At 48.2% G+C, this 20,629-nt stretch overlaps 1 protein-coding gene across 1 annotated transcript in view; it reads right to left on the reverse strand.

The window, feature by feature from the left end:
• Positions 1–20,629, reverse strand: part of LOC118386422 (adenylate cyclase type 5-like) — a 162,932-nt gene that overhangs the window by 71,259 nt on the left and 71,044 nt on the right. The window contains exons 2-3 of the mRNA XM_052522732.1: positions 16,220–16,369; positions 6,362–6,483 (exon numbers count right to left, since the gene is read on the reverse strand). Of these exons, the coding sequence (XP_052378692.1) occupies positions 6,362–6,483; positions 16,220–16,369 (272 nt within the window). The remainder of the gene's footprint in view (positions 1–6,361; positions 6,484–16,219; positions 16,370–20,629) is intronic.

Below are 20,629 nucleotides of genomic sequence, written 5' to 3' on the forward strand. Positions count from 1 at the left end.
AACATCATCCATATCCTCTAGGTAAAGCAATAGCTCTAGGTAAGAACATCATCCATATCCTAAGCAATAGCTCTAGGTAAGAACATCATCCATATCCTAAGCAATAGCTCTAGGTAAGAACATCATCCATATCCTAAGCAATAGCTCTAGGTAAGAACATCATCCATATCCTAAGCAATAGCTCTAGGTAAGAACATCATCCATATCCTAAGCAATATCTCTAGGTAAGAACATCACCCATATCCTAAGCAATAGCTCTAGGTAAGAACATCATCCATATCCTAAGCAATAGCTCTAGGTAAGAACATCATCCATATCCTAAGCAATAGCTCTAGGTAAGAACATCATCCATATCCTAAGCAATAGCTCTAGGTAAGAACATCATCCATATCCTAAGCAATAGCTCTAGGTAAGAACATCATCCATATCCTAAGCAATAGCTCTAGGTAAGAACATCATCCATATCCTAAGCAGTAGCTCTAGGTAAGAACATCATCCATATCCTAAGCAATAGCTCTAGGTAAGAACATCATCCATATCCTAAGCAATAGCTCTAGGTAAGAACATCATCCATATCCTAAGCAATAGCAGGTAAGCTCTAGGTAAGAACATCATCCATATCCTAAGCAATATCTCTAGGTAAGAACATCACCCATATCCTAAGCAATAGCTCTAGGTAAGAACATCATCCATATCCTAAGCAATAGCTCTAGGTAAGAACATCATCCATATCCTAAGCAATAGCTCTAGGTAAGAACATCATCCATATCCTAAGCAATAGCTCTAGGTAAGAACATCATCCATATCCTAAGCAATAGCTCTAGGTAAGAACATCATCCATATCCTAAGCAGTAGCTCTAGGTAAGAACATCATCCATATCCTAAGCAGTAGCTCTAGGTAAGAACATCATCCATATCCTAAGCAGTAGCTCTAGGTAAGAACATCATCCATATCCTAAGCAGTAGCTCTAGGTAAGAACATCATCCATATCCTAAGCATATCCTAAGCTCTAGGTAAGAACATCATCCATATCCTAAGCTCTAGCTCTAGGTAAGAACATCATCCATATCCTAAGCAATAGCTCTAGGTAAGAACATCATCCATATCCTAAGCAATAGCTCTAGGTAAGAACATCATCCATATCCTAAGCAATAGCTCTAGGTAAGAACATCATCCATATCCTAAGCAATATCTCTAGGTAAGAACATCATCCATATCCTAAGCAATAGCTCTAGGTAAGAACATCATCCATATCCTAAGCAATAGCTCTAGGTAAGAACATCATCCATATCCTAAGCAATAGCTCTAGGTAAGAACATCATCCATATCCTAAGCAATAGCTCTAGGTAAGAACATCATCCATATCCTAAGCAATAGCTCTAGGTAAGAACATCATCCATATCCTAAGCAATAGCTCTAGGTAAGAACATCATCCATATCCTAAGCAATAGCTCTAGGTAAGAACATCATCCATATCCTAAGCAATAGCTCTAGGTAAGAACATCATCCATATCCTAAGCAATAGCTCTAGGTAAGAACATCATCCATATCCTAAGCAATAGCTCTAGGTAAGAACATCATCCATATCCTAAGCAATAGCTCTAGGTAAGAACATCATCCATATCCTAAGCAATAGCTCTAGGTAAGAACATCATCCATATCCTAAGCAGTAGCTCTAGGTAAGAACATCATCCATATCCTAAGCAATAGCTCTAGGTAAGAACATCATCCATATCCTAAGCAATAGCTCTAGGTAAGAACATCATCCATATCCTAAGCAATAGCTCTAGGTAAGAACATCATCCATATCCTAAGCAATAGCTCTAGGTAAGAACATCATCCATATCCTAAGCAATAGCTCTAGGTAAGAACATCATCCATATCCTAAGCAATAGCTCTAGGTAAGAACATCATCCATATCCTAAGCAATAGCTCTAGGTAAGAACATCATCCATATCCTAAGCAATAGCTCTAGGTAAGAACATCATCCATATCCTAAGCAATAGCTCTAGGTAAGAACATCATCCATATCCTAAGCAGTAGCTCTAGGTAAGAACATCATCCATATCCTAAGCAATAGCTCTAGGTAAGAACATCATCCATATCCTAAGCAATAGCTCTAGGTAAGAACATCATCCATATCCTAAGCAATAGCTCTAGGTAAGAACATCATCCATATCCTAAGCAATAGCTCTAGGTAAGAACATCATCCATATCCTAAGCAGTAGCTCTAGGTAAGAACATCATCCATATCCTAAGCAATAGCTCTAGGTAAGAACATCATCCATATCCTAAGCAGTAGCTCTAGGTAAGAACATCATCCATATCCTAAGCAGTAGCTCTAGGTAAGAACATCATCCATATCCTAAGCAATAGCTCTAGGTAAGAACATCATCCATATCCTAAGCAGTAGCTCTAGGTAAGAACATCATCCATATCCTAAGCAGTAGCTCTAGGTAAGAACATCATCCATATCCTAAGCAGTAGCTCTAGGTAAGAACATCATCCATATCCTAAGCAGTAGCTCTAGGTAAGAACATCATCCATATCCTAAGCAGTAGCTCTAGGTAAGAACATCATCCATATCCTAAGCAGTAGCTCTAGGTAAGAACATCATCCATATCCTAGGCAGTAGCTCGACACAGCAAATTCTGCAGTGTTAAAACAGTATAATAATAACACTGAGAGTGTTAAATCAACACTGAACGTGTTGAGTGTTTGGTCCCATATAGACACTTCAACAGTGTTAAATTAACACACTGCGTAGTGTAAAGCCTTATTCAAATATTTCCCAGAGTGCCTTGCCCTTTGAGTAAGTTATAGAGTTACCACCCATGACTGTATTGGTTAGTGTTGAGGGCCTACTTTTACCCTAATACAGGGGCCCAAAAGTCATATATATCACTTTGAACCAAAACCATGCCAATCATTATCATATTTCCCAGCAGGCTCTATTGCAGGTAGTTTTTTTTAAATCACTATGCAAGCCAGCATAATGTGACTATTCATAATGTGAATTCACCAGAATTTTGCAACCCTACTTGCAGGCCTGATGTGGCTTGAGGAATGAACTGGGGTACAATTATGCACTTGTAACTAAAGGTAAAAAGGATGACCAAGTGTTTGTACCCCTTTAGGAAAAAATCTAAACCTTTTTTTCCTGAGAGTATAATACAATGGCCTGAAACTCATGGTTCACAGGCCACATCAGGTCTGCAAGTCACATTAAGCTGGCTCGCAAGGTGATGTGTAATCCCTTCTGGAATCCAGTCAGTCTGGGGATATCCAACTTTTTGAGGGTTGTTTTCTATCACCCACAACCTGTATTCAGGGTTGGGAAGACTAAGCTTCTTCTTCATCTTTTAGGTTTTATGGCCGACGACAACCTCTTGGTGTATTGCCGCAAACTACTGTACAGGGTAATGAAACTAAAATATTCCATTGCAGGGAGGGGGGAACCCGGACATCATACAAAATAAAAAGAAAACATTTAAATAAACATCCTAATTCTGCAGTCACAGTTCAAATCACATCCCTACACAGGCTCAGGGGCTTGTGAGAACGGAGCAGTCATCGACAGTATTCCTTGTAGAGTCCCAAAAAACTCTCAGCCGCACTCACAACGATGCCTATTTCCTCTTATTTCCTCTCTGTTTGCACTGTGCAGTTGATAGCCAATGCAATAAACGCTACAACGTCCACCTTCTTAACATGCAACATGTGAGGATCTCTCTGTTGACAAGGAACATCATCTGGTGTCTCTTCTCCTACTACCATTACTTCTTCAACTTCACTCCTTTCCTCCACTCTTCTCACTTCCTCCGGACAGGAGACATGCTGGAAGCCCTTACTCTTGCCACATCTGTCTCCTTCACCCTTACAGGACACTTCAGGAATTCGGATACATGTTCACCACCACGATTGCAACACTTTGACTCAGCTGGCATATGATGCTCCTCCCATCTACATACACTCAACACATGATTTAATCATTTGCATTTATCACACTGCACGGGTTTGGGCAGGAAGGCTCTCACATGGTATTTCATAAATCCCAAATGCATGTGAGAAGGCAGAGACTCTTCATCAACCAACAGTAAAGTGGATGGAGTGGGCTTCCTCCTCACTCCATCCACTATGCGGGTCAGTCGGTGTGCACCAACCACTTCATCAAGTTCTTCACGTACTGTATATCCTTTGCATTCGCTCTAGCACCACCTCAGATATAACACCCTTGATAGGCACCTTGCATCCCAGATCCATACACAACACATTCCAATCCTACATCTTCTTGAGGCTCAGAGCACATTCCTTTTGTTCCATAGATACACCAAAAAATGAAATGAGCCCACTTCTTGTTACCCAATGCATTCACCATTTTCATAGAGACATCTCCCAGTTAACTCCATCGACCCCATCGAACATCACCAATATCCTACGCAACAGCAGTTGACAACATCAGCTGGGAAGAGACACTGGGCTAAGTTCCAATGTCCACTCGCACATCACTTGCTACCAGAATGCATAACATCCAATAGATTCTCTTCACATTAAGTGGTATGCTCCTGTAGTGTGCACATGTAAACAGATCTCCACAGAATCTTCTGTGCTGTTTGCTGCAGTGCTATGCTGTGCTGAACAGTGTGTCCGAGTGTGTCAGTACTGGTCCTGTAGAGGGGATATTAAGTAATGTAATCTACTGTGAGGCTGGCGAGGCTGGAGGCCACCGTGGACTGGAGCACAACTACACTGCAGCTTTTTTTCAAGGAGGAGGAGGAAGTGGAGGAGGCTGAAGTGGAGGAGACAGTGGAGGAAGAGGAGGACAAGAACAGGAAACCAGGAGGGAGTTCTCCTGACTAACAGCAGAGGGGACAGGGCTGAGCTGAGCTGAGCCGGGAGGGGCAGGGGACATGACATGCTGCAGGACAAGATGCTATCTGCTCTCTCAGCAACCTCACATCACATGCTAGGCTACTTACAGTATAGTACACCCTCCACTCTTTCTCATCTGTCCAACTGGAGCGCACAGAGAAACACTGTGTCTGAAAAGGTTACTAGCCGTCAAATAACTTTTTCTCCATCCTTGTTTCCTTAATTCCTCTCAAAGCCCATTGATGGAGAGGATTCAAGGTCCTTGATGCCTACGGCGGCCTTTCTCAATTGCAAGGCTATGCTCACTGAGTCTGTACATAGTCAAAGCTTTCCTTAAGTTTGGGTCAGTCACAGTGGTCAGGTATTCTGCCACTGAGTACTCTCTATCTATCTCTCTCTCTCTACCTGCCAGGAGATGTCTCTCTCTTTTTCTGTTGTCTGTCTGCTGTTCAGCGGAGCCCCAATTAATCCAATCAAATCAAATCAAATTGTATTTGTCACATACACATGGTTAGCAGATGTTAATGCGAGTGTAGCGAAATGCTTGTGCTTCTAGTTCCGACAATGCAGTAATAACCAACAAGTAATCTAACTAACAATTCCAAAACTACTGTCTTATACACACAAGTGTAAGGGGATAAGGAATATGTACATAAAGATATATGAATGGGTGATGGTACAGAGCAGCACTGAGGTACTGAGGGCAGCTGGGCGCTGTTAGCGGCTTGCTACCCCAGGTCTCCCTCCCGTTGGCAGGGTATTAGCCACATAGTCAGCCAAGCTTAGCTTGATAATGGAGCTATGTATTTTAGATGAGATCATCTTTGAGAACCAACAAACACCAGAATAAAAACCAGTCAGTGAGAATCTAAAATTGGCATAGGGCCCCCAGTGAATTTGTTATGTTTGAGTCACTCAGATAGCATAATGAAAACATTTGTAGAATTGCAGGAAATTAGCTTTGAAACTGCCATTTTTCTCTCAGCCAAATGACAGAATGTGTTTTATTGCAGAAAACTAGCTTTAAAGCTGTCAAATGTTCTCTCTGCCCCATGGCAAAATGTGTAGAATTGCATGAAACTAGCTTTAAAGCTGTCAAATGTTCTCTCTGCCCCATGGCAAAATGTGTAGAATTGCATGAAACTAGCTTTAAAGCTGTCAAATGTTCTCTCTGCCCCATGGCAAAATGTGTAGAATTGCATGAAACTAGCTTTCAAACAGCAACATTTAGTCTCTGCAGCCAAGAGGAGGGCCTCGAAAACCGCACCATTGGCCACGCCCACTACAACTGCACTGCAGTCAAGCCCCAGACAGACCCTACCACTACTACTGACAGCATGTATAGCTGAACCTCAGAGGCTAGGTAATGCTGATAAAAGTAGCATGTTACTGTAATTGGTGAAGGGAAAGACCTAGACATAGCTTTAGAGCATGGCACTGACTGCATGTGTCCCTCTTCTCCCTGATGACGTCAGTGGTGACTGGTACCTGACGTTGTCGTGCTTCTGGATGTAGATCTTGTGAAACATCATGTCTTCCTGCTTGGCGTTAATGTCAGCTTTCATCTCCATGGCAACATGACGGGGAAGCACGGAGAGCAGGAGACGCTCCTGCAGAGAGAGAGGGGGATGGATGGAGGGCGAGAGAGACAGGGGGGATAGGGAAGACAGCAAGAGAGAAAGAGAGAATGAGAGAAAATCAGAGAGAGAGAGATAGGCAGGGGAGAGGGAGAGAGAGGCAGGGGAGAGGGAGAGAGAGATATAGGCAAGGGAGAGAGAGAGAAGCAGGGAGAGAGAGAGAGAGAGGCAGGGGAGAGGGAGAGAGAGAGGCAGGGGAGAGGGAGAGAGAGAGAGGGGGGAGGAGAGAGAGAGAGGCAGGGGAGAGGGAGAGAGAGAGGCAGGGGGAGGGAGAGAGAGAGGCAGGGGAGAGGGAGAGAGAGAGAGGCAGGGGAGAGGGAGAGAGAGAGAGAGAGCAGGGGAGAGAGAGAGGCAGGGGAGAGGGAGATAAGCAGGGGAGAGTGAGAGAGAGAGGCAGGGGAGAGGGAGAGAGGCAGGGGAGAGGGACAGAGAGAGAGGCAGGGGAGAGAGAGAGAGAGAGGCAGGGGAGAGGGAGAGAGGCAGGGGAGAGGGACAGAGAGAGAGGCAGGGGAGAGGGAGAGAGAGAGAGGCAGGGGAGAGGGAGAGAGAGGCAGGGGAGAGGGAGGGGAGAGGGAGAGAGAGAGGCAGGGGAGAGGGAGAGAGAGAGGCAGGGGAGAGGGAGAGAGAGAGAGGCAGGGGAGAGGGAGAGAGAGGCAGAGAGAGAGAGAGGCAGGGGGGGGGAGAGAGAGAGGCAGGGGAGAGGGAGAGGCAGGGGAGAGGCAGGGGAGAGGAGGAGGGGGAGAGGGAGAGAGAGAGGCAGGGGAGAGGAGAGAGAGGCAGGGGGAGGGGAGAGAGGCAGGGAGGGAGAGAGAGAGGCAGGGGAGAGAGAAAGAGAGGCAGGGGAGAGGAGAGAGGGGAGAGGGAGAGAGAGAGGCAGGGGAGGAGGGAGAGGAGAGAGAGGCAGGGAGAGAGGGAGCAGAGAGAGAGAGGCAGGGGAGAGGGAGAGAGAGAGAGGCAGGGGAGAGTGAGAGAGAGGCAGGGGAGAGGGAGAGAGAGAGGAAGGGGAGAGAGAGAGAGGCAGGGAGAGAGAGAGGCAGGGAGAGGGGGGAGAGAGCAGGGGAGAGAGAGAGAGGCAGGGAGAGGAGAGAGGCAGGGGAGAGAGAGAGAGAGGCAGGGAGAGGGAGGGGAGAGAGAGGCAGAGAGAGAGAGGCAGAGGGAGGGAGGAGAGAGAGAGGCAGGGAGAGGGAGAGAGAGGAGGAGGGGAGAGGAGAGGCAGGGGAGAGGGAGAGAGAGAGAGGCAGGGAGAGGCAGGGAGAGGGAGAGAGAGGCAGGGGAGAGGGAGAGAGAGAGAGGCAGGGAGAGGGAGAGAGGCAGGGGGAGGGAGAGAGAGGCAGGGGAGAGGGAGAGGAGAGAGGCAGGGAGAAAGGAGAGAGAGGCAGGGAGGAGAGGAGAGAGAGAGAGGCAGGGGAGGCAGGGAGAGAGAGAGGCAGGGGGGAGAGAGAGGCAGGGGAGAGGGAGAGAGAGAGGCAGGGGAGAGGCAGGGAGGGAGAGAGAGGCAGAGAGAGAGAGAGAGGAGAGGAGAGAGGCAGGGAGAGGCAGGGGAGAGGGAGAGAGAGAGGCAGGGAGAGGGACAGAGAGAGAGGCAGGGAGAGGAGAAAGAGAGAGGCAGAGAGGGGAGAGAGAGGGGGGAGAGAGAGAGAGGCAGGGAGAGGGGAGAGAGAGGCAGGGGAGAGGGAGAGAGAGAGGCAGGGAGAGAGGCAGGGAGAGGGAGAGGGAGAGAGAGGCAGGGGAGAGAGAGAGAGGCAGGGGAGAGTGAGGGAGAGGCAGGGGAGAGAGAGAGAGGCAGGGGAGAGGGGAGAGAGAGGCAGGAGAGAGAGAGAGAGGCAGGGGAGAGAGGAGAGAGGCAGGGGAGAGAGAGAGAGGAGAGAGGGGAGAGGGAGAGAGAGAGAGGCAGGAGGGAGAGAGGCAGGGGAGAGAGAGAGGCAGGGAGAGGGAGAGAGAGAGGCAGGGGAGAGGAGAGAGAGGCAGGGGAGAGGGAGAGAGAGAGAGAGAGAGGCAGGAGAGGAGAGAGAGAGGCAGGGAGAGGGAGAGAGAGAGGCAGGGAGAGGGAGAGAGAGAGGGGAGGGAGAGAGAGAGGCAGGGGAGAGGAGAGAGAGGAGGGGAGAGAGAGAGAGGCAGGGGAGGGAGAGAAGCAGGGGAGAGGGACAGAGAGAGAGGCAGGGAGAGAGAGAGAGAGGGAGGAGAGAGGAGAGAGAGAGAGGCAGGGGAGAGGGAGAGAGAGAGGCAGGGGAGGGAGAGAGAGAGAGGCAGGGAGAGGGAGGAGAGAGGGGAGAGGGAGAGAGAGAGGCAGGGGAGGAGGGAGAGAGAGAGAGGCAGGGGAGAGGGAGAGAGAGGGCAGGGGAGAGAGAGAGAGGAAGGGGAGGAGAGAGGAGAGGGAGAGAGAGAGGCAGGGGAGAGGGGGCAGAGAGGGAGAGAGAGGCAGGGGAGAGGGACAGAGGGAGAGGGAGAGAGAGAAAGCAGAGGGAGAGGAGGGGAGAGGGACAGAGAGAGAGGCAGGGGAGAGGCAGGGAGGAGAGGCAGGAGAGAGAGAGGCAGGGGAGAGGGGAGAGAGGCAGGGAGAGGGAGAGAGAGAGAGAGAGGCAGGGGGGGGAGAGAGAGAGAGGCAGGGGAGAGAGGCAGGGGAGAGGGAGAGAGGAGAGGGAGAGGAGAGAGGCAGGGGAGGAGGAGAGGAGGGAGAGGGGAGAGGGAGAGAGAGGCAGGGGAGGGGAGAGAGAGAGAGAGGCAGGGAGAGGGAGAGAGGCAGGGGAGAGGGAGAGAGAGAGAGGCAGGGAGAGGGAGAGAGAGAGGCAGGAGGAGGGAGGGAGAGAGGCAGGGGAGAGGGAGAGAGAGAGAGGCAGGGGAGAGAGGCAGGGGAGAGGGAGAGAAAGAGAGGCAGGGGAGAGAGAGAGAGAGGCAGGGGAGAGGGAGAGAAAGGGGAGAGGCAGGGGAGAGAGAGAGGCAGGGGAGAGAGAGAGAGAGGGAGAGGGAGAGAGAGAGAGGCAGGGAGAGGAGAGAGAGAGGCAGGGGAGAGAGAGAGAGGCAGGGAGAGGAGAGAGAGATAAGCAGGGGAGAGGGAGAGAGAGAGGCAGGGGAGAGAGGTGAGGAGAGGGAGAGAGAGGGGGAGAGGGACAGAGAGAGAGGCAGGGGAGAGGGAGAGAAAGAGAGGCAGGGGAGACCGAAAGGAGAGAGGCAGGGGAGAGGGAGAGAGGAAGGAGAGGCAGAGAGAGAGGAGGGGAGAGGACAGAGAGAGAGGCAGGGGAGAGAGAGAGAGGCAGGGGAGAGGGAGAGAAAGAGAGGCAGGGAGAGGGAGGGACAGAGAGAGAGGCAGGGGAGGCAGGGAGAGGGAGATAAGGCAGGGGAGAGTGAGAGAGAGAGGCAGGGGAGAGGGGGAGAGGCAGGGGAGAGGGACAGAGAGAGCAGGGAGAGAGAGGAGAGGCAGGGGAGAGGGAGAGAGGCAGGGGAGGGGACAGAGAGAGAGGCAGGGGAGAGGGAGAGAGAGAGAGGCAGGGGAGAGGGAGAGAGAGAGGCAGGGGAGAGGGAGAGAGGAGGCAGGGAGGGAGAGGAGAGGCAGGGAGAGAGAGAGAGAGGCAGGGGAGAGGAGAGAGAGAGGCAGGGGAGAGGGAGAGAGAGAGAGGCAGGGGGAGGGAGAGAGAGAGAGGCAGGGGAGAGTGAGAGAGAGGCAGGGGGAGGAGAGAGAGGAGGGGAGGGAGAGAGAGAGAGGCAGGGGAGAGGGAGAGGCAGGAGAGGGACAGAGAGAGAGGCAGGAGGAGAGAGAGAGGCAGGGGGAGAGGGAGAGAGGCAGGGAGAGGGACAGAGGAGGCAGGGGAGAGTGAGAGAAAGAGAGGCAGGGGAGGAGAGAGGAGGGGAGAGAGAGAGAGAGAGGCAGAGGGGAGAGGCAGGGGAGGGAGAGAAAGAGAGGCAGGGAGAGGGAAAGTGAGAGAGGAGAGAGAGAGAGAGGAAGGGGAGAGGGAGAGAGAGAGAGGCAGGGGAGGAGAGAGAGAGGCAGGGGAGTGGGGAGAGAGAGGCAGGGAGAGGAGAGAGAGAGAGGCAGGGGGAGAGGAGAGAGAGAGGCAGGGGAGAGGGAGAGAGAGAGAGGAAGGGGAGAGGGAGAGAGAGAGAGGAAGGGGAGAGGGAGAGAGAGAGAGGCAGGGGAGAGTGAGAGAGAGAGGCAGGGGAGAGGGAGAGAGCGAGAGGAAGGGGAGAGGGGAGGGGAGGGAGAGGAGAGAGGCAGGGGAGAGGGAGAGAGGCAGGGGAGAGGGGAGAGAGGAGGGGAGAGGGAGAGAGGCAGGGGAGAGGGACAGAGATAGAGGCAGGGGAGAGGGAGAGAGGCAGGGGAGAGGGAGAGGGAGAGAGGCAGGGGAGAGGGAGAGAGGCAGGGGAGAGGGAGAGAGGCAGGGGAGAGGGAGAGAGAGAGGCAGGGGAGAGTGAGAGAGAGAGGCAGGGGAGAGAGAGAAAGAGAGGCAGGGGAGAGGGAAAGTGAGAGAGGCAGGGGAGAGAGAGAGAGGAAGGGGAGAGGGAGAGAGAGAGAGGCAGGGGAGAGTGAGAGAGAGAGGCAGGGGAGAGGGAGAGAGAGATAAGCAGGGGAGAGGGAGAGAGAGAGAGGCAGGGGAGAGTGAGAGTGAGGCAGGGGAGAGGGAGAGCGAGATAGGCAGGGGAGAGGGACAGAGAGAGAGGCAGGGGAGAGGGAGAGAAAGAGAGGCAGGGGAGACGGAAAGTGAGAGAGGCAGGGGAGAGAGAGGGAGGAAGGGGAGAGGGAGAGAGGCAGGGGAGAGTGAGAGAGGCAGGGGAGAGGGAGAGAGGCAGGGGAGAGGGACAGAGAGAGAGGCAGGGGAGAGGGAGAGAAAGAGAGGCAGGGGAGAGGGAAAGTGAGAGAGGCAGGGGAGAGAGAGAGAGGAAGGGGAGAGGGAGAGAAAGAGAGGCAGGGGAGAGGGAAAGTGAGAGAGGCAGGGGAGAGGGACAGAGAGAGAGGCAGGGGAGAGTGAGAGAGAGAGGCAGGGGAGAGGGAGAGAGAGAGGCAGGGGAGAGTGAGAGAGAGAGAGGCAGGGGAGAGTGAGAGAGAGAGGCAGGGGAGAGAGAGAGAGGCAGGGGAGAGAGAGAGGCAGGGGAGAGGGAAAGTGAGAGAGAGGGGCAGGGGAGAGTGAGAGAGAGAGGCAGGGGAGAGTGAGAGAGAGAGGCAGGGGAGAGGGAGAGAGGCAGGGGAGAGGGAAGTGAGAGAGAGGGGCAGGGGAGAGGGAGAGAGAGGAGGGGAGAGTGAGAGAGGCAGGGGAGAGGGAGAGAGGCAGGGGAGAGGGACAGAGAGAGAGGCAGGGGAGAGTGAGAGAGAGAGGCAGGGGAGAGGGAGAGAAAGAGAGGCAGGGGAGAGGGAAAGTGAGAGAGGCAGGGGAGAGAGAGAGAGGAAGGGGAGAGGGACAGAGAGAGAGGCAGGGGAGAGAGAGAGAGAGGCAGGGGAGAGGGAGAGAAAGAGAGGCAGGGGAGAGGGAAAGAGAGAGGCAGGTGAGAGAGAGAGAGAGGAGAGAGGGAGAGAGAGAGAGAGAGAGAGAGAGAGAGAGAGAGAGAGAGGAAGGGGAGAGGGAGAGAGAGAGAGGCAGGGGAGAGTGAGAGAGAGAGGCAGGGGAGAGGGAGAGAGGCAGGGGAGGAGAGAGAGAGGCAGGGAGAGGGAGAGGAGGGAGAGGGACAGAGAGAGAGAGGCAGGGGAGAGGGAGAGAGGCAGGGGAGAGGGACAGAGAGAGAGGCAGGGGAGAGGGACAGAGAGAGAGGCAGGGGAGAGGGAGAGAGGCAGGGGAGAGGGAGAGAGGCAGGGGAGAGGGACAGAGAGAGAGGCAGGGGAGAGGGAGAGAGAGAGAGGCAGGGGAGAGGGAGAGAGGCAGGGGAGAGGGAGAGAGGCAGGGGAGAGGGAGAGAGGCAGGGGAGAGGGAGAGGGAAATGGGCAGGGGAGAGGGAGAGGCAGGGGAGAGGGAGAGTGTAGAGAGAAAAAGTACCAGCCTGAGATTTAGTTCAGTAGAGTCAGTACACGAGACAGACAGTGAGACAGAGAAATGGAGAGGTGTTGATTTTGGCCTATCCCACAGGGGAAGACCTGGGTAATTGAGCACTCGAACGCATGGCTGCTCACCCCCTCTCTCCATCTCTCCATCCCTCTATTGCCATGACGCCCACGCCACAGTGACCCTATATGCTGAGAGATGTCATCACTGGCTGAAGAGTGTGGGCCAGCCCTTGATGTTATCGCCTTGGCTTGCATCCCAATTGGCACTCTATTCCTTATATATACTAGCCTCTGGTTAACATGTGAACACTATATATTGAATATGGTGCCATTTGGGACATAGCTCCTGTTCTGTTTACGCCGCAGCAGCCATGTGTGGGCGGGTGTTACCAAGGGGCTAGGATAGGCCACCAACCCCACACACACTCCTCTCACTTCCTGTCAATCCTAGACAATTAGCTGCTCATTATGAGTCGTTCTATCGCTCTCTCTGCTTAGTGGCTTGGAGAGCTGAATTAGCTCATTATTACTGTTGCCTAGGGCTGTTACGTTGACCGAATTACTGCCACACCAGTGGTCACAAGTCATGACGACAGTCAAATTCCACATGACCGTTTAGTCACGGTAATTAGGCTTCTCCAAGTGCTCAGCATATGTGGGAACTCCTTCAAGACAGTTGGAAAAGCATTCTGGTTGAGAGAATGCCAAGATTGTGCAAAGCTGTCATCAAGGCAAAGGGTGGCTACTTTGAAGAACCTCAAATATAAAATGTATTTTGATTTGTTAAACACTTTTTGCTTACTACATGATTGCATATGTGTTATTTCATAGTTTTGATGCCTTCACTATTATTCAAGAATGTAGAAAATAGTAAAAATAAAGAAAAACCCTTGAATGAGTAGGGCGTGTCCAAACTATTGACTATTACTGTATGTACAGTATATGTAAACTAACGTTCAAAAGTTTGGGATCATTTAGAAATGTCCTTGTTTTTGAAAGGAAAACACATTTTTTGGTCCATTAAAATGACAGTGTAGACATTGTTAATGTTGTAAATGACTATTGTAGCTGGAAACAGCTGATTTTTAATGGAATATTTACATAGGCGTACAAAGGCCCATTATCAGCAACCATCACTCCTGTGTTCCAATGGCACGTTGTGTTAGCTAATCCAAGTTTATCATTTTAAAAGGCTAATTGATCATTAGAAAACCCATTTGCAATTACGTTAGCACAGCTGAAAACTGTTGTGCTGATTAATTAAGAAGCAATAAAACTAGCCTTCTTTAGATTAGTTGAGTATCTGGAACTTCAGCATTTGTGGGTTCCATTACAGGCTCAAAATGGCCAGAAACAAAGTACTTTCTTCAGAAACTCATCAGTCTATTCCTGTTCTGAGAAATGAAGGCTATTCCATGCGAGAAATGCCAAGAAACTGAAGATCTCATACAACGCTGTGTACTACTCCCTTCACAGAACAGTGAAAACTGGCACTAACCAGAATAGAAAGAGGAGTGGGAGGCCCCGGTGCACATCTGAGCAAGAGGACAAGTACATTAGAGTATCTAGTTTGAGAAACAGATGCCTCACAAGTACTCAACTGGCAGCTTCGTCAAATAGTACCCGCAAAACACCAGTCTCAACTTCAACAGTGAAGAGGTGACTCCGGAATGCTGGCCTTCTAGGCAGAGTTGCAAAGAAAGAGCCATATCTCAGACTGGCCAATAAAAATAAAATATTAAGATGGGCAAAAGAACACAGACACTGGACAGAGGAATGTGCTTTTCTTTCAAAAACAAGGACATTTCTAAGTGACCCCAAACATTTGAACGGTAGTGTATATATATTTGCCCAAAAATATATGGCCGATTGGAAGTGATGCAGACAATTACATCGATGGAAGCTACAATCTTATTAAAGCTGATCTACCCCCTTTTTAAAAAAGGGTCCACATAATTTCTTAAAATGAAGCACATTAATCCGCAACAGGTGTAGTGCCTAACTGGCAGACATAAGCAGTGCGTGAGTTTCACGTTTGGGGAAGATCATTTTCACCATAAAAATGCACCTTTATAATAAAAGCAAAACATGCATAATCGCATTTGTTTTCCTGCAAATGGAACATTCACGCTTATAGCCTACTGCCGTGTGCACGTTGCTGCACTTATAATGTGAAAAATAACCTTATAGTTTATCAACATTTTAAGCTAAATGTTCTCATCTGTTGCGTCTGACTCGTTGCTTAAAACAGGTTTTTTGATGTTAGTGGTTGTATTTATTTGGGATCTATCGTATCCCACAACTGTCCCAGACTATGTTTGGAATATTTATTTCTTGCGCAGAATAGACTAGGTCAACTTTTGTAGTGTGGGGGATAGTAGATTGACATAGGATAGTGCTTTTGCTGTTCGTTAGGCCCACTCATCTTGTTGGCTGAAGAAAAGTAAATGTGGACAGATCTTCCAATGTCTTCCATATGCGCCTCGGAATAGGATAAAGACTCATGCAGTTGTGTCCCCGATATGTCTGTCTTCACTTGTAGCCTGTGAGAAAGACCCGATCACATGACTGAGAGTAATGTGAGCTGGGCATCGGCAGGCTGGTCACTGGCCGCAAAAGGCATGGATTTCTTAGGGGGTATTAATGCCACACAAAGGAGATGCAGCCGTGAAATACCAGGCAAGTGCTTGTCAAATTGTGAGTGAGAGACTGATGAAGTGTGTACAGCCTGTGTAAAAAAACAAAGCAGAGCTCATGCATTTCATGCACCTTTTTCAAATCCTCATTAGAGTCGCATCTTGCAGCCTTAGAATGTATTAGAAATCTAAACATATAGCCCAACATTTGTATCAAAACTAAAGTTACATAAATAAATTATGCATATAGGAGTACCTGCTTCTATGTTAACCACTCAACACAGAGTAGCCGCATGTGCACACTCACTGAAATCATTTGAAGAAAATATACTTTCTATTTTATTCAGCTCTGCTCCACTGTATTCTTCATACTATAAAAATAATGCCATGGAATTCTAAGCAAATCTTGTCTGCTAAATGAACCAGTGTTGCCCACAGCCATATGGCATAGCCAGATCAGGACCTAACATAAGCACAACTCAAGAGGATGCTATTCTGTTCTTCTGAAGTAGACTACATTTTCTTCATATCATGTTTCTTTAGACCTGTCTAAAATAAATAATGGATGTATTGTGATGGTGTAGGCTTTATTACATGGATTTATTAGACTTTTTAACATGTAGATGATCCAAAGGTCTGCATCAGTGGCTTGTAATATACAGTATGTGTGAAAGACAGGAGATGCTAAATGTGTTTATATTAATTAAAGGTCAATTACCATGAGACTGGCAGTTATTTGCTTGACAATCACCGGCTGACAAAATTTCATGACCGCCACCACCCTACTGTCACCATTCATCTAGTGACTGTGAAGACAGCGCTTATGATGGGTAACTAACAAAGCATATGGCACTTGGTAGTAGCTACTCACGTTAGGCATGAATCTGACTATGAACAGGACTGGAGTTGCCCTTCCCTGGTCTATAGAGAGCAGAAGCCAAAGGTTACTTACAGTAACTCAGACCTTTGCTACTAGGTTATTGGGAAATATATGCATTTCATTTAATTAATTAACTGTATTTCGAAAGCCCTTTTTACATCAGCAGTAACTCGGCCTAACTATGTCAAGTCATTTACTGCCTGTGGTTACACCACAGTACCACAGTACCTGCTGCTGGTTCTCCCTCTGTGAGTGGAGGCGAGCCTGTATGCATTCCCTGGTCTCCTGGAAGGCTTGTCTCTGGGAGCCCTCGGCTGGGTAGTGGGTACACACGCCCACGATGTTAGTACAGGAGAAGATCAGGACGTTGGACACTATCTGAAAAGGGGAGGAAGAGATGGAGAGAGATTGACAAAGGGAGAGGAAGGGTGAGGAGGAATAGAAGAAGAGAGAGAAAAGAGAGTGCTTGTCACAGATCCCTCCAGAACTGTCATTACGCACATCTGGTCCCTATTCCCATTGATTAGTAATTGCATAAGTGTGCCCTCTGTTCACCACTGTCCTGTCGATTATTGCTCCAATGTCCGTTGGTCGTGTGAGTACCTGTGCTGTGTTGTTTTGGCATTTGTGCCATGTGTATTGTGCAGATGATTACGGGTCTCGCCCGTGTGGTATCATCGTGCGTTTGTGTATTTATTCAAGGTAATCCTCGCTCTGTTGTTTGGGTCTCAACCCTGTGTTTTGTATACATGTTTGTTTGGTCTTCGTCCCCGTGCCTTTACATGGCGCGCTGTAATGTGGGTCCATAAAAACCCTTATCAAGCATTCCTACGCCTGTCTCCCGATCCCTTCATACCAACGTGACAGTGCTCAATAAATGGTGTGATAGATCCCCTCCACAACTAATTCCGTTAAATGACAGACTTTCATCTCTGTGTGAGATTTGACGTACAAGCCAAATGTATCCCCCGTTACCACATTCCCATAAATGGTCATTGTATTTGTCTACTGTCCAAATAACTTAAATTGTACAGATAACAAAATAGGCCACGAGATTTATGGGAGAGAAATAGAGAGAGAGGGTAGAGAGAGAGCGGGTAGAGAGAGAGAGAGAGGGTAGAGAGAGAGAGGGTAGAGAAAGAGAGGGTAGAGAGAAAGAGGGTAGAGAAAGAGAGAGAGGGTAGAGAGAGAAAGAGAGAGAGAGAGGGAGAGCAGTTTGGTTCATGCTTTTCAGCCTGCTGGAGCACCATTCATACTTGTTGAGTGGAGAGTGAGGGGCCTTCAGTTTCCCTGCTCTCCTCTGTTCTGGGTTGGAATGGGAGCAGGACAGTGCATCTAAACTCCCTCTTAACACTGTCTGACCATCTGCTATCAAATGACACTCTCTTCTCTACCTACCTGCACTACTTTTGAAGAGAGCACTATGGGTAGTGCACTAAATAGGGAATAGGATGCCATTTGGAATGAAGCCTGTCTGTCTGCTGTCAGGTGCACCAGGACATACAAACCACTATTCTCAGCTGAACCGAACTGTACTCCTGCAGACATATCTCCAACCAGAATAACTCAAATTGCACGCTGAGCACAGGCGGGCGGGCGGGCGTGCGTGTGTGTGTGTGTGTGTGTGCGCGCGCGAGCGTGATGGTGTGTGTGCGTCTGAGAGTGCATGTCTGTCCAACTATGTAGGAAAGCATTATCCTCACTGAGGGAAATGGGTCTGTCAGATAGAGAAAGCATTATCCTCACTGAGGGAAATGGGTCTGTCAGATAGAGAAAGCATTATCCTCATTGAGGGAAATGGGTCTGTCCGATAAAGAAAGCATTATCTTCACTGAGAAAAATGGGTCTTTCAGATAGAGAAAGCATTATCCTCACTGAGGGAAATGGGTCTGTCAGACAGAGATAGTATTGAGAGTACCCTATTATACAATGGGTGGGTCTAATCCTGGATGCTGATTGGTTAAAACCACATTCCAGGCTGTGTCTATTCCACAAGTTACCACCAGCTAAATCTATGATGTTAAAATGCCTATTTACTCTGTTCCATCTGACTGTGCAATCCCCTGTCTCATCAGCCCAGCCAGACAATTTATAGACTTGATCTCCACTATAAAAAGCATCTAGACATTATCTTCCATTTCTTTTAAACTAGTAATTGGTTTTCAACAGCAGAGATTTATAAACCTTGTTGCCTGTCTCTCCGACATTTGCAACATTGTTTCAATATTGAAATTTGATCTCATGCTGTCCTATGGTAATGAACGTGTCAGGAGTTGGGATGAGACAGACAGGCTGGCAGCTTTTCTCAGCCAGTCGAAATCATGAATCAGCAAAATGTTTATAAATGTACTGTATACAAAGAACTGTCAATAGAAAAACAGGAAATATAGCTGGTTTGCTGTCATTACAGCTTTAGTTTGAAGTGATTGTGCCAGCTGTGTAGTTGGCTATCTCTTCTCAATAGTGGCCTGCCGAGAGAGCAAATGTTCTGTGCCAGGCGAAAATTGCACATCATTATAATGCTCATTGTTATGGATGTATCCAAAACAAATCACTAGAAGACTGTGTTAGCCAAAGTTGCCTAGCTACAAGCAAGGGATAAGAACATCCAGCCATCATGGCAACGGAACATTTAGACTTAATGACTGGGTCGTGTCTCTGGCAACCGAACCGATAGAACAAACGACCAGCCGGCTTGGGTAGCAACCCTAGACTTGTGTCGAAACTATATCTTGTGGAAGAATGAAATAGTATAAATACATTCATAAAAATAAAGTTTTTAATTCAAATATGACAATCATTATTTGAACATGTTGGTAACCCATTGAATAAAAGTGATAAACCCCTCAAAGCCGATGTTTGTAGGATATATTGGCACCGGCCAATATAGATACATTGATTCCTCCTTTAAAAGTTGCGTCATACTGCGGCACAAGTTGCGGGCTGCTGCAGCATTCTGTGGCACGTTTCACAGAAACCACATATGGATTAAAACAGAGAATCAGCAGCTGAGACACTCACACCGATGGCATGTCCAATAACAAACAAACAAACAAAATGCACAAAAATAACATGTCAATAATCTATTAGTGAGGTCTTGAGACTTCAGAGAAAAGAGAAATGGCCGGGTGGAGTGGGATAAGACGGAGAAATAGAGGGATATGATGAGGCTTGGAGTATAACAAAATTGCTGAAAAGAAAAGAGAGAGAAATATAAATAGAGAGAGAAATAGAGAGAGAGAGATGGAGAAAGAGAGCGAGACACATAGAGATCAGAGGGACAAGGCAAGAAGGGCCTTCTATGCCATCAAAACAAACGTAACATTTTACTTCCCAATTAGGATCTGGCTAAAAATACTTGAATCAGTTATAGAACCCATTGCCCTTTATGGTTGTGAGGTCTGGGGTCCGCTCACCAACCAAGAATTCATAAAATGGGACAAACACCAAATTGAGGCTGCATGCAGAATTCTGCAAAAACACCATGTACAGACTCAGTAAGCATTGCCTTGCTATTGAGAGAGGCTGCCAAAGCCTGTCTTCTCTTGAGAGCCAGGCATGCCTATGTGCACACTGCCGACAAAATGAGATAGAAACTGAGCTTCACTTCCTAACCTCCTGCCAAATGTATGACCATATTAGAGAAATATATTTCCCTCTGATTACACAAACCACAAATAATTAGAAAACAACTAGATTTGTGACCTGTTGCCGCAAGAAAAGGGCAACCAGTGAAGAACAAACACCATTGTAAATAAAATCCATATTTATGTTTATTTATTTTCCCTATTGTACTTGAACTATTACCTACCGAGAGAGTTTTCATCTATATTCTCTGTCGCTGTTTACATACCACCACAGTCAGAGGCTGGCACTAAGACGGCATTGAATGAGCTGTATTCCGCCATAAGCAAAAAAGAAAACGCTCACCCAGAGGCGGAGCTCCTAGTAGCCGGGGACTTTCATCCTCAATTAAATTAGTAAAAAATACAGACAACAAAGTCCAATTGGCTATACTAAAACTCTTTACCATCATCCTTAGCTCGATGCATCTTCCCCAATATTTGAAACTAAACCAATATTTGAAACTAACAACAGCAACCTTGGGAAATCCTCTGCATTATCATTAACAGCAGACTCGTACATTTCCTCAGTGAAAACAATGTACTGAGCAAAATGTCATCAAATGTTACCAAATTATCGTACGGCAGACCACATATTCACCCTGCACACCCTAATTGACAAACAAACAAACCAAAACAAAGGCAAAGTCTTCTCATGCTTTGTTGATTTCGAAAAAGCCTTTGACTCAATTTGGCATGAAGGTCTGCAATACAAATTGATAGAAAGTGGTGTTGGGGGGAAAACGTACGACATTATAAAATCCATGTACACAAACAACACGTGTGCTGTTAAAATAGGCAAAAGAACACACACATTTCTTCACACAGGGCCGTGGGGTGAGACAGGGACACATCTTAAGCCCGACCCTATTCAACATATATATCAACGAATTATAGCGAGGGCACTAGAAAAGTCTGCCTCACCCTACTAGAATCTAAAGTCAAATGTCTACTGTTTGCTGATGATCTAGTGCTTCTGTCACCAACCAAGGAGGGCCTACAGCAGCACCTAGGT

The sequence above is a fragment of the Oncorhynchus keta genome, chromosome 7, assembly GCF_023373465.1.
Source record: "Oncorhynchus keta strain PuntledgeMale-10-30-2019 chromosome 7, Oket_V2, whole genome shotgun sequence".
NCBI classification, from domain to species: Eukaryota; Metazoa; Chordata; class Actinopteri; order Salmoniformes; family Salmonidae; genus Oncorhynchus; species Oncorhynchus keta.